The 12,598-nt window shown below is 45.9% G+C and overlaps 1 protein-coding gene and 13 non-coding genes across 14 annotated transcripts; 13 read left to right on the plus strand and 1 right to left on the minus strand.

The window, feature by feature from the left end:
* Positions 1–250: 250 nt before the first annotated feature.
* trnae-cuc (transfer RNA glutamic acid (anticodon CUC)) lies at positions 251–322 on the plus strand. The gene has a single exon. It is a non-coding gene; the product is annotated as a tRNA-Glu (tRNA).
* An 817-nt stretch (positions 323–1,139) lies between these two features.
* Positions 1,140–1,211, plus strand: trnae-cuc (transfer RNA glutamic acid (anticodon CUC)). Its single transcript has one exon. It is a non-coding gene; the product is annotated as a tRNA-Glu (tRNA).
* Positions 1,212–1,812: 601 nt separating this feature from the next.
* On the plus strand, positions 1,813–1,884 carry trnae-cuc (transfer RNA glutamic acid (anticodon CUC)). The gene has a single exon. It is a non-coding gene; the product is annotated as a tRNA-Glu (tRNA).
* A 602-nt stretch (positions 1,885–2,486) lies between these two features.
* On the plus strand, positions 2,487–2,558 carry trnae-cuc (transfer RNA glutamic acid (anticodon CUC)). Its single transcript has one exon. It is a non-coding gene; the product is annotated as a tRNA-Glu (tRNA).
* Positions 2,559–3,167: 609 nt separating this feature from the next.
* Positions 3,168–3,239, plus strand: trnae-cuc (transfer RNA glutamic acid (anticodon CUC)). The gene has a single exon. It is a non-coding gene; the product is annotated as a tRNA-Glu (tRNA).
* Positions 3,240–3,840: 601 nt separating this feature from the next.
* trnae-cuc (transfer RNA glutamic acid (anticodon CUC)) lies at positions 3,841–3,912 on the plus strand. The gene has a single exon. It is a non-coding gene; the product is annotated as a tRNA-Glu (tRNA).
* A 600-nt stretch (positions 3,913–4,512) lies between these two features.
* On the plus strand, positions 4,513–4,584 carry trnae-cuc (transfer RNA glutamic acid (anticodon CUC)). The gene has a single exon. It is a non-coding gene; the product is annotated as a tRNA-Glu (tRNA).
* A 794-nt stretch (positions 4,585–5,378) lies between these two features.
* Positions 5,379–5,450, plus strand: trnae-cuc (transfer RNA glutamic acid (anticodon CUC)). Its single transcript has one exon. It is a non-coding gene; the product is annotated as a tRNA-Glu (tRNA).
* Positions 5,451–6,051: 601 nt separating this feature from the next.
* trnae-cuc (transfer RNA glutamic acid (anticodon CUC)) lies at positions 6,052–6,123 on the plus strand. Its single transcript has one exon. It is a non-coding gene; the product is annotated as a tRNA-Glu (tRNA).
* A 601-nt stretch (positions 6,124–6,724) lies between these two features.
* On the plus strand, positions 6,725–6,796 carry trnae-cuc (transfer RNA glutamic acid (anticodon CUC)). Its single transcript has one exon. It is a non-coding gene; the product is annotated as a tRNA-Glu (tRNA).
* Positions 6,797–7,362: 566 nt separating this feature from the next.
* trnae-cuc (transfer RNA glutamic acid (anticodon CUC)) lies at positions 7,363–7,434 on the plus strand. The gene has a single exon. It is a non-coding gene; the product is annotated as a tRNA-Glu (tRNA).
* A 601-nt stretch (positions 7,435–8,035) lies between these two features.
* Positions 8,036–8,107, plus strand: trnae-cuc (transfer RNA glutamic acid (anticodon CUC)). Its single transcript has one exon. It is a non-coding gene; the product is annotated as a tRNA-Glu (tRNA).
* A 566-nt stretch (positions 8,108–8,673) lies between these two features.
* Positions 8,674–8,745, plus strand: trnae-cuc (transfer RNA glutamic acid (anticodon CUC)). The gene has a single exon. It is a non-coding gene; the product is annotated as a tRNA-Glu (tRNA).
* Positions 8,746–10,738: 1,993 nt separating this feature from the next.
* LOC138406032 (uncharacterized) lies at positions 10,739–12,027 on the minus strand. The gene is made up of 2 exons (XM_069517439.1): positions 11,373–12,027; positions 10,739–11,227 (listed from the first exon to the last, which is right to left on the minus strand). Exons 1-2 carry the CDS (start codon positions 11,688–11,690, stop codon positions 10,910–10,912), a joined length of 636 nt encoding a protein of 211 aa, XP_069373540.1. The 5' UTR covers positions 11,691–12,027; the 3' UTR covers positions 10,739–10,909.
* Between the last annotated feature and the right edge of the window lie 571 nt (positions 12,028–12,598).

Below are 12,598 nucleotides of genomic sequence, written 5' to 3' on the forward strand. Positions count from 1 at the left end.
AATGTTTGCACAGTTCTTTTGTCCTACTCATAGTAGAATGTGAAACCTTTAAGTAATAGACTCAGATGGAGGAAAATGTCTGCCAGTGGTGGAAACCTATTTGAAAGCTCACACTAACAACTATGGTCTTCCATTCACAGTTTCACAGTTGCACTGCCACCAGCACTAGAAGTAGTTGGTGGTACTCCAACTCTGTTCCTTTTAAAGGCCAGAAATTCCTGAGCAGATGCCTTTAAAACCATCTCAGCTGTCCCTGATGGTCTAGTGGCTAGGATTCGGCGCTCTCACCGCCGCGGCCCGGGTTCGATTCCCGGTCAGGGAACTAAACTATTGAATATAGAAGAGAGCATCGTGTTGACAATGTGTGAAATTTTGCAGGTTAACTAGGCAGGTCATTGAAACAAGTACTAAGTGAATTGCAGAGTGTTCATGGGGTAATTTAACAGCTTCCACAGTTCAAGCCCTGCAGAAGTGACAACAACATGTGCAGAAACATGAATGTTTGCACAGTTCTTTTGTCGAGCATCGTGTTGACAATGTGTCAAATCGAGAGGATTGCAGGTTAACTAGGCAGGTCATTGGGGCCTCCTGAGTCAAGGTATGAATGGCTGTTGATAGTGGTAAGTAGTCGACCCACCCTACTATTGTGTGATTGGTTAATACCACAGGTGTAGGGGCGTGGTTGGGTGGTGAGCTGTCTGGGGAGGGAACTATGTGACACCTTTTAGAATGTCGGACCACCATCATTGAAACAAGTACTAAGTGAATTGCAGAGTGTTCATGGGGTAATTTAACAGCTTCCACAGTTCCAAGCCCTGCAGAAGTGACAACAACATGTGCAGAAACATGAATGTTTGCACAGTTCTTTTGTCCTACTCGTAGTAGAATGTGAAACTTTTAAGTAATAGACTCAGATGGAGGAAAATGTCTACCAGTGGTGGAAACCTATTTGAAAGCTCACACTAACAACTATGGTCTTCCATTCATAGTTTCATAGTTTCATAGTTTCATAGTTTCACAGTTTCACAGTTTCACAGTTGCACTGCCACCAGCACTAGAAGTAGTTGGTGGTACTCCAACTCTGTTCCTTTTAAAGGCCAGAAATTCCTGAGCAGACGCCTTTAAAACCATCTCAGCTGTCCCTGATGGTCTAGTGGCTAGGATTCGGCGCTCTCACCGCCGCGGCCCGGGTTCGATTCCCGGTCAGGGAACGAAACTATTGAATACAGAAGACAGCATCGTGTTGACAATGTGTCAAATTGAGAGGATTGCAGGTTAACTAGGAAGGTCATTGGGGTCTCCTGAGTCAAGGTATGAATGGCTGTTGATAGTGGTAAGTAGTCAACCCACCCTACTATTGTGTGATTGGTTAATACCACAGGTGTAGGGGTGTGGTTGGGTGGTGAACTGTCTGGGGAGAGAACTATGTGACACCTTTTAGAATGTCGGACCACCATCTTTGAAACAAGTACTAAGTGAATTGCAGAGTGTTCACGGGGAAATTTAACAGCTTCCACAGTTCAAGCCCTGCAGAAGTGACAACAACATGTGCAGAAACATGAATGTTTGCACAGTTCTTTTGTCCTACTCGTAGTAGAATGTGAAACTTTTAAGTAATAGACTCAGATGGAGGAAAATGTCTGCCAGTGGTGGAAACCTATTTGAAAGCTCACACTAACAACTATGGTCTTCCATTCACAGTTTCACAGTTGCACTGCCACCAGCACTAGAAGTAGTTGGTGGTACTCCAACTCCTGTTCCTTTTAAAGGCCAGAAATTCCTGAGCAGACGCCTTTAAAACCATCTCAGCTGTCCCTGATGGTCTAGTGGCTAGGATTCGGCGCTCTCACCGCCGCGGCCCGGGTTCGATTCCCGGTCAGGGAACGAAACTATTGAATACAGAAGACAGCATCGTGTTGACAATGTGTCAAATTGAGAGGATTGCAGGTTAACTAGGCAGGTCATTGGGGTCTCCTGAGTCAAGGTATGAATGGCTGTTGATAGTGGTAAGTAGTCGACCCACCCTACTATTGTGTGATTGGTTAATACCACAGGTGTAGGGGTGTGGTTGGGTGGTGAACTGTCTGGGGAGAGAACTATGTGACACCTTTTAGAATGTCGGACCACCATCTTTGAAACAAGTACTAAGTGAATTGCAGAGTGTTCATGGGGTAATTTAACAGCTTCCACAGTTCCAAGCCCTGCAGAAGTGACAACAACATGTGCAGAAACATGAATGTTTGCACAGTTCTTTTGTCCTACTCGTAGTAGAATGTGAAACCTTTAAGTAATAGACTCAGATGGAGGAAAATGTCTGCCAGTGGTGGAAACCTATTTGAAAGCTCACACTAACAACTATGGTCTTCCATTCACAGTTTCACAGTTGCACTGCCACCAGCACTAGAAGTAGTTGGTGGTACTCCAACTCCTGTTCCTTTTAAAGGCCAGAAATTCCTGAGCAGACGCCTTTAAAACCATCTCAGCTGTCCCTGATGGTCTAGTGGCTAGGATTCGGCGCTCTCACCGCCGCGGCCCGGGTTCGATTCCCGGTCAGGGAACGAAACTATTGAATACAGAAGACAGCATCGTGTTGACAATGTGTCAAATTGAGAGGATTGCAGGTTAACTAGGCAGGTCATTGGGGTCTCCTGAGTTAAGGTATGAATGGCTGTTGATAGCTGTAAGTCGTCAACCCACTGTACTATTGTGTGATAAGTTAATACCACAGGTGTAGGGGTGTGGTTGGGAGGTGAGCTGTCTGGGGAGGGAACTATGTGACACCTTTTAGAATGTCGGACCACCATCATTGTAACAAGTACTAAGTGAATTGCAGAGTGTTCATGGGGTAATTTAACAGCTTCCACAGTTCAAGCCCTGCAGAAGTGACAACAACATGTGCAGAAACATGAATGTTTGCACAGTTCTTTTGTCCTACTCGTAGTAGAATGTGAAACCTTTAAGTAGTAGACTGAGATGGAGGAAAATGTCTGCCAGTGGTGGAAACCTATTTGAAAGCTCACACTAACAACTATGGTCTTCCATTCATAGTTTCACAGTTTCACAGTTGCACTGCCACCAGCACTAGAAGTAGTTGGTGGTACTCCAACTCCTGTTCCTTTTAAAGGCCAGAAGTTCCTGAGCAGACGCCTTTAAAACCATCTCAGCTGTCCCTGATGGTCTAGTGGCTAGGATTCGGCGCTCTCACCGCCGCGGCCCGGGTTCGATTCCCGGTCAGGGAACTAAACTATTGAATACAGAAGAGAGCATCGTGTTGACAATGTGTCAAATTGAGAGGATTGCAGGTTAACTAGGCAGGTCATTGGGGTCTCCTGAGTTAAGGTATGAATGGCTGTTGATAGCTGTAAGTCGTCAACCCACTGTACTATTGTGTGATTGGTTAATACCACAGGTGTAGGGGTGTGGTTGGGAGGTGAGCTGTCTGGGGAGGGAACTATGTGACACCTTTTAGAATGTCGGACCACCATCATTGTAACAAGTACTAAGTGAATTGCAGAGTGTTCATGGGGTAATTTAACAGCTTCCACAGTTCAAGCCCTGCAGAAGTGACAACAACATGTGCAGAAACATGAATGTTTGCACAGTTCTTTTGTCCTACTCGTAGTAGAATGTGAAACCTTTAAGTAATAGACTCAGATGGAGGAAAATGTCTGCCAGTGGTGGAAACCTATTTGAAAGCTCACACTAACAACTATGGTCTTCCATTCACAGTTTCACAGTTGCACTGCCACCAGCACTAGAGGTAGTTGGTGGTACTCCAACTCCTGTTCCTTTTAAAGGCCAGAAATTCCTGAGCAGACGCCTTTAAAACCATCTCAGCTGTCCCTGATGGTCTAGTGGCTAGGATTCGGCGCTCTCACCGCCGTGGCCCGGGTTCGATTCCCGGTCAGGGAACGAAACTATTGAATACAGAAGACAGCATCGTGTTGACAATGTGTCAAATTGAGAGGATTGCAGGTTAACTAGGCAGGTCATTGGGGTCTCCTGAGTCAAGGTATGAATGGCTGTTGATAGTGGTAAGTAGTCGACCCACCCTACTATTGTGTGATTGGTTGATACCACAGGTGTAGGGGTGTGGTTGGGTGGTGAACTGTCTGGGGAGAGAACTATGTGACACCTTTTAGAATGTCGGACCACCATCTTTGAAACAAGGACTAAGTGAATTGCAGAGTGTTCATGGGGTAATTTAACAGCTTCCACAGTTCAAGCCCTGCAGAAGTGACAACAACATGTGCAGAAATATGAATGTTTGCACAGTTCTTTTGTCCTACTCATAGTAGAATGTGAAACCTTTAAGTAATAGACTCAGATGGAGGAAAATGTCTGCCAGTGGTGGAAACCTATTTGAAAGCTCACACTAACAACTATGGTCTTCCATTCACAGTTTCACAGTTGCACTGCCACCAGCACTAGAAGTAGTTGGTGGTACTCCAACTCTGTTCCTTTTAAAGGCCAGAAATTCCTGAGCAGATGCCTTTAAAACCATCTCAGCTGTCCCTGATGGTCTAGTGGCTAGGATTCGGCGCTCTCACCGCCGCGGCCCGGGTTCGATTCCCGGTCAGGGAACTAAACTATTGAATATAGAAGAGAGCATCGTGTTGACAATGTGTGAAATTTTGCAGGTTAACTAGGCAGGTCATTGAAACAAGTACTAAGTGAATTGCAGAGTGTTCATGGGGTAATTTAACAGCTTCCACAGTTCAAGCCCTGCAGAAGTGACAACAACATGTGCAGAAACATGAATGTTTGCACAGTTCTTTTGTCGAGCATCGTGTTGACAATGTGTCAAATCGAGAGGATTGCAGGTTAACTAGGCAGGTCATTGGGGCCTCCTGAGTCAAGGTATGAATGGCTGTTGATAGTGGTAAGTAGTCGACCCACCCTACTATTGTGTGATTGGTTAATACCACAGGTGTAGGGGCGTGGTTGGGTGGTGAGCTGTCTGGGGAGGGAACTATGTGACACCTTTTAGAATGTCGGACCACCATCATTGAAACAAGTACTAAGTGAATTGCAGAGTGTTCATGGGGTAATTTAACAGCTTCCACAGTTCCAAGCCCTGCAGAAGTGACAACAACATGTGCAGAAACATGAATGTTTGCACAGTTCTTTTGTCCTACTCGTAGTAGAATGTGAAACTTTTAAGTAATAGACTCAGATGGAGGAAAATGTCTGCCAGTGGTGGAAACCTATTTGAAAGCTCACACTAACAACTATGGTCTTCCATTCATAGTTTCATAGTTTCACAGTTTCACAGTTGCACTGCCACCAGCATTAGAAGTAGTTGGTGGTACTCCAACTCCTGTTCCTTTTAAAGGCCAGAAATTCCTGAGCAGACGCCTTTAAAACCATCTCAGCTGTCCCTGATGGTCTAGTGGCTAGGATTCGGCGCTCTCACCGCCGCGGCCCGGGTTCGATTCCCGGTCAGGGAACGAAACTATTGAATACAGAAGAGAGCATCGTGTTGACAATGTGTCAAATTGAGAGGATTGCAGGTTAACTAGGCAGGTCATTGGGGTCTCCTGAGTCAAGGTATGAATGGCTGTTGATAGTGGTAAGTAGTCGACCCACCCTACTATTGTGTGATTGGTTAATACCACAGGTGTAGGGGTGTGGTTGGGTGGTGAACTGTCTGGGGAGAGAACTATGTGACACCTTTTAGAATGTCGGACCACCATCTTTGAAACAAGTACTAAGTGAATTGCAGAGTGTTCATGGGGTAATTTAACAGCTTCCACAGTTCAAGCCCTGCAGAAGTGACAACAACATGTGCAGAAACATGAATGTTTGCACAGTTCTTTTGTCCTACTCATAGTAGAATGTGAAACCTTTAAGTAATAGACTCAGATGGAGGAAAATGTCTGCCAGTGGTGGAAACCTATTTGAAAGCTCACACTAACAACTATGGTCTTCCATTCACAGTTTCACAGTTGCACTGCCACCAGCACTAGAAGTAGTTGGTGGTACTCCAACTCCTGTTCCTTTTAAAGGCCAGAAATTCCTGAGCAGACGCCTTTAAAACCATCTCAGCTGTCCCTGATGGTCTAGTGGCTAGGATTCGGCGCTCTCACCGCCGCGGCCCGGGTTCGATTCCCGGTCAGGGAACTAAACTATTGAATACAGAAGACAGCATCGTGTTGACAATGTGTCAAATTGAGAGGATTGCAGGTTAACTAGGCAGGTCATTGGGGTCTCCTGAGTCAAGGTATGAATGGCTGTTGATAGTGGTAAGTAGTCGACCCACCCTACTATTGTGTGATTGGTTAATACCACAGGTGTAGGGGTGTGGTTGGGTGGTGAACTGTCTGGGGAGAGAACTATGTGACACCTTTTAGAATGTCGGACCACCATCTTTGAAACAAGTACTAAGTGAATTGCAGAGTGTTCATGGGGTAATTTAACAGCTTCCACAGTTCAAGCCCTGCAGAAGTGACAACAACATGTGCAGAAACATGAATGTTTGCACAGTTCTTTTGTCCTACTCGTAGTAGAATGTGAAACTTTTAAGTAATAGACTCAGATGGAGGAAAATGTCTGCCAGTGGTGGAAACCTATTTGAAAGCTCACACTAACAACTATGGTCTTCCATTCACAGTTTCACAGTTGCACTGCCACCAGCACTAGAAGTAGTTGGTGGTACTCCAACTCCTGTTCCTTTTAAAGGCCAGAAATTCCTGAGCAGACGCCTTTAAAACCATCTCAGCTGTCCCTGATGGTCTAGTGGCTAGGATTCGGCGCTCTCACCGCCGCGGCCCGGGTTCGATTCCCGGTCAGGGAACTAAACTATTGAATACAGAAGAGAGCATTGTGTTGACAATGTGTCAAATTGAGAGGATTGCAGGTTAACTAGGCAGGTCATTGGGGTCTCCTGAGTTAAGGTATGAATGGCTTTTGATAGCTGTAAGTCGTTGACCCACCCTACTATTGTGTGATAAGTTAATACCACAGGTGTAGGGGTGTGGTTGGGTGGTGAGCTGTCTGGGGAGGGAACTATGTGACACCTTTTAGAATGTCGGACCACCATCATTGAAACAAGTACTAAGTGAATTGCAGAATGTTCATGGGGTAATTTAACAGCTTCCACAGTTCAAGCCCTGCAGAAGTGACAACAACATGTGCAGAAAGTACAGTTCTTTTTTCCTACTCGTAGTAGAATGTGAAACTTTTACGCAATAGACTCAGATGGAGGAAAATGTCTGCCAGTGGTGGAAACCTATTTGAAAGCTCACACTAACACTAACACTAACACTAACAAGCACTAGAAGTAGTTGGTGGTACTCCAACTCCTGTTCCTTTTAAAGGCCAGAAATTCCTGAGCAGACGCCTTTAAAACCATCTCAGCTGTCCCTGATGGTCTAGTGGCTAGGATTCGGCGCTCTCACCGCCGCGGCCCGGGTTCGATTCCCGGTCAGGGAACGAAACTATTGAATACAGAAGACAGCATCGTGTTGACAATGTGTCAAATTGAGAGGATTGCAGGTTAACTAGGCAGGTCATTGGGGTCTCCTGAGTCAAGGTATGAATGGCTGTTGATAGTGGTAAGTAGTCGACCCACCCTACTATTGTGTGATTGGTTAATACCACAGGTGTAGGGGTGTGGTTGGGTGGTGAACTGTCTGGGGAGAGAACTATGTGACACCTTTTAGAATGTCGGACCACCATCTTTGAAACAAGTACTAAGTGAATTGCAGAGTGTTCATGGGGTAATTTAACAGCTTCCACAGTTCAAGCCCTGCAGAAGTGACAACAACATGTGCAGAAACATGAATGTTTGCACAGTTCTTTTGTCCTACTCGTAGTAGAATGTGAAACTTTTAAGTAATAGACTCAGATGGAGGAAAATGTCTGCCAGTGGTGGAAACCTATTTGAAAGCTCACACTAACAACTATGGTCTTCCATTCACAGTTTCACAGTTGCACTGCCACCAGCACTAGAAGTAGTTGGTGGTACTCCAACTCCTGTTCCTTTTAAAGGCCAGAAATTCCTGAGCAGACGCCTTTAAAACCATCTCAGCTGTCCCTGATGGTCTAGTGGCTAGGATTCGGCGCTCTCACCGCCGCGGCCCGGGTTCGATTCCCGGTCAGGGAACTAAACTATTGAATACAGAAGAGAGCATTGTGTTGACAATGTGTCAAATTGAGAGGATTGCAGGTTAACTAGGCAGGTCATTGGGGTCTCCTGAGTTAAGGTATGAATGGCTTTTGATAGCTGTAAGTCGTTGACCCACCCTACTATTGTGTGATAAGTTAATACCACAGGTGTAGGGGTGTGGTTGGGTGGTGAGCTGTCTGGGGAGGGAACTATGTGACACCTTTTAGAATGTCGGACCACCATCATTGAAACAAGTACTAAGTGAATTGCAGAATGTTCATGGGGTAATTTAACAGCTTCCACAGTTCAAGCCCTGCAGAAGTGACAACAACATGTGCAGAAAGTACAGTTCTTTTTTCCTACTCGTAGTAGAATGTGAAACTTTTACGCAATAGACTCAGATGGAGGAAAATGTCTGCCAGTGGTGGAAACCTATTTGAAAGCTCACACTAACACTAACACTAACACTAACAAGCACTAGAAGTAGTTGGTGGTACTCCAACTCCTGTTCCTTTTAAAGGCCAGAAATTCCTGAGCAGACGCCTTTAAAACCATCTCAGGTGTCCCTGATGGTCTAGTGGCTAGGATTCGGCGCTCTCACCGCCGCGGCCCGGGTTCGATTCCCGGTCAGGGAACTAAACTATTGAATACAGAAGAGAGCATCGTGTTGAGAATGAGTCAAATTGAGAGTATTGCAGGTTAACTAGGCAGGTCATTGGGGTCTCCTGAGTAAAGGTATGAATGGCTGTTGATAGCTGTAAAGCCTAGTTTATGCTTCTGCGTCACGTCGACGCCGTACCTACATCGTCGACGTGACGCAGTCGTTGAGCTTCCGAAGTTCTGCATCGAGGGAACGCGTTGCTCTGCAATTCACCGCCATGCCGCTAGGGGGGTGTGGCTGTGTGTTTGTGTGGTTCCAGGGGTTATAGCCGAATGCTTGCTTTTTCTTCTGGTCACAGTAAACAACAGTAAACAATGGTGACCGGCGTGGAGCGGTTATATTTGGAGTTGGAGCTCATCAATATTGAACAACAAATGCTTATATTGCGAATGATGAGGCGCAGGCGACAGAGAAGACGTATGGGAGGTGCCCTTACGACCACTAAACCGGTCGAGGCTGGAAATGGGTGAATTTACAACACTGGTTCACCCACTGAGGGACCTGGATGAACAAATGCACTTTCGATATTTTCAAATGTCAACGGGGCGATTTGACGAGCTTCTTCGCCGTATACATCCATTAATAACGCACCAGACAACGCACAGCATGCCTGTTGATGTCGCCCAGAGACTGGTAGTGACGCTGAGAATTTTAGCCTCTGGTGGAAGCCACCAAGCTGTGGCGGCTAGCTACAAACTGGCGTCGAGCACTGTGTCCATCATTTTGTCGGAGGTCTGCAAAGCATTGTGGACAACGCTTCAGCCCGAGTTTTTGCCATGTCCTTCAACCAAACAATGGGAAGCCATGGCAGCAGATTACTGGCGGCTGTGGAACTTCCCAAACTGCGTTGGAAGTCTCGATGGTAAACACGTTACCATAAAAGCACCGCCAAAAGCAGGGAGCGACTACTTCAACTACAAAGGGGCTCACAATTCCTATTGAGCAAAATAATTTAAAACATGTTTGATCTATGGGTCCATGTAATGCCTGTGTACAAATCCACAGTGAAAAAAACATTAATGATAACATTGATGCATTGATGTCCTTTACAGATACAATTTCACAATGGTGGACGTGGGAGGATATGGAAGAGAGAGCGATGGTGGCATTTTCAAAGAGAGCAAGTTTGGATCGATGCTGCTCGGCCACAAGCTCAATCTGCCCCCACCAGCTGAACTTCCAGGAACTGGAGTCCAGATCCCCCATGTCATTGTTGCTGATGCTGCCTTTCCCCTGCACTGCAACTTGATGCATCCCTTCCCAGGCAAGTATTATTACATACACATATCTAGTTATCTATCTATATATATATATGCAGCTCTAATAATGTGTTATATGTATATACCATTGAAGTTAAACAGTACGTTATGACTTCCTATACAGCAGTAGGCATGAACATGGACAAGCAGGTCTACAACTACCGCCACTCCAGGGCCAGGCGGGTAATTGAAAATACATTAGGCATCATGGCTGCACGGTGGCGAATTCTTGGGAGACCAATAGAGTTTCGGCCTGAAAAAGCTGTGGATGTCGTCAAAGCCTGTGTGTTCCTACACAATTACCTCACCTACACAGATGAGGTGAGCCCCCTAGACAGCAGATTCATCCCGCCTCATTTTGTGGACACCGACAGTTGTGGATCAGTGCAGCCTGGCGAGTGGAGAAAAGTGATGGCCAATGACTCGAACTTTGTCGAATCTGTGGATCCCACACTGATGTCCGGGGCCCGTTCCACCAGAGCGGCATTGGCTATTCGGAGTGACCTGATGGCTTTCTTTCAGTCACCTCAAGGAACCGTGCCATGGCAAAACGAGATGGTGTCCCGGGGCACACTCAATAAGTGATGTTTGTGAGCTATACGTTGTGTGTAAACTGTGCTTGTGCTGTGCAGTGTGTGCTGAAATAAATATCAAAACAACGGTTTGAAAACAAACCTGTGTGCTTTATTGTCATATAAACAGTATAAATATATATATACATATATATATATATATATATATGAAAAGGTATAGTTTAAAAAAAAGTCAGGACAAAGTGCACCCAAAAAAAATTCAACACACACTTCAAATATTTACAAAAAAACTATATGCAATAAAAAGTTCACGGGTGTGGGCTCCTTCACTGTCTATTGTCGAGTATCAGGCCGTAGACGCTGAACATAACATCAGGAGCAAGTCGGCCACCGTTTTCCCGAACCTGGAGCACTCATCAGCCCTATGCATCTGCTGCTGAAGCTCTAGCCTACGGTCTTCTAGGTTGGCCATCTGCTTTGCAAGGTCGTCCTGCTGGTCCCTCTTTCTTTTGAACCGAGACACCGGGGACTCCATTGTGGCGAAAGCTGGTGGCTTGCTGGGAGTTGCAGGGGGAGCTGGCAAATCCGGTGTGGTAGACCGGGGGGGCTCGGTGGGTGATGCAGATGTAGAGGCCTTGTCGCTTTCCAATGAACTGCACGACGTCTGTTTTTAATGAAAGAGTGGATGCTTGATTAGTCTATGTGTTTGTTTACAACCTGTAGCCAATATTACATGTTGTTAATGTTTTACGTTACACATAAGCACACACATAACCGATGATGTAGCAGTAGTAACAGAAAACACATACCTTTGCCTCGTAGTTTGACTCTGTTTCGCGGTGCTTGACGTGTGGTGCCAGCCACGATAAAAAATGATAAAATGCAGGGACTTTTTGGCTGCCTGGGTCGCCACTTATTGTGGCGAGTTTTTTGCGCAGCCGGACAAATTTGTCCCGGAGGTTCTTCCATCTCTTCGTGCACTCCGCGACCTCCAACCCCGTGTTTTGGGCGATTTCTTGCCACGAATTGTTTGCCATTTGGCAGTCTTTGTAGTTCTTTGAGGTAGTATTGTAGATGTGGTCGTACTTCCTGACCTCCTCGATGAGACGTTCCTCCAGCTGGTCCATTGCTGCTATCGGTACACAAGAACTTTAAAAATGGCGGTGTAGGAAGAAAGACCGGAATAAGCAAGTCCTGGAAATTACGTTCTGAGCGGACCATTCACAGCGCTTGCGGTCCGCGTCGACGCGATGCGTAGTTAGGATTTTTGGGAGGCGCGCGTCAGGCTACGGCGTAGGTACGGCGTCGACGCAGAAGCATAAACTAGGCTTAAGTCGTCGACCCACCCTACTATTGTGTGATAAGTTAATACCACAGGTGTTGGGGTGTGGTTGGGTGGTGAGCTGTCTGGGGAGAGAACTATGTGACACCTTTTAGAATGTCGGACCACAACAACATGTGCAGAAACATGAATGTTTGCACAGTTCTTTTGTCCTACTCGTAGTAGAATGTGAAACTTTTAAGTAATAGACTCAGATGGAGGAAAATGTCTGCCAGCGGTGGAAACCTATTTGAAAGCTCACACTAACAACTTTGGTCTTCCATTCATAGTTTCACAGTTGCACTGCCACCAGCACTAGAAGTAGTTGGTGGTACTCCAACTCCTGTGCCTTTTAAAGGCCAGAAATTCCTGAGCAGACGCCTTTAAAACCATCTCAGCTGTCCCTGATGGTCTAGTGGCTAGGATTCGGTGCTCTCGCCACGGCCCGGGTTCGATTCCTGGTCAGGGAACTAAACTATTGAATATAGAAGAGAGCATCGTGTTGACAATGTGTCAAATTGAGAGGATTGCAGGTTTACTAGGCAGGTCATTGGGGTCTCCTGAGTCAAGGTATGAATGGCTGTTGATAGCTGTAAGTCGTCAACCCGACGATAGTTCTGGTAGTTCTTCCTTAATCTTTTTGAGGGTTTAGGACAGAGGATGTCACACCTTGTAAAGCCCTATGAGACTAATTGAAAACATCCGTTTGAGTGA

Source organism: Paralichthys olivaceus, chromosome 2, assembly GCF_024713975.1.
Source record: "Paralichthys olivaceus isolate ysfri-2021 chromosome 2, ASM2471397v2, whole genome shotgun sequence".
In the NCBI taxonomy this organism is placed as follows: domain Eukaryota; kingdom Metazoa; phylum Chordata; class Actinopteri; order Pleuronectiformes; family Paralichthyidae; genus Paralichthys; species Paralichthys olivaceus.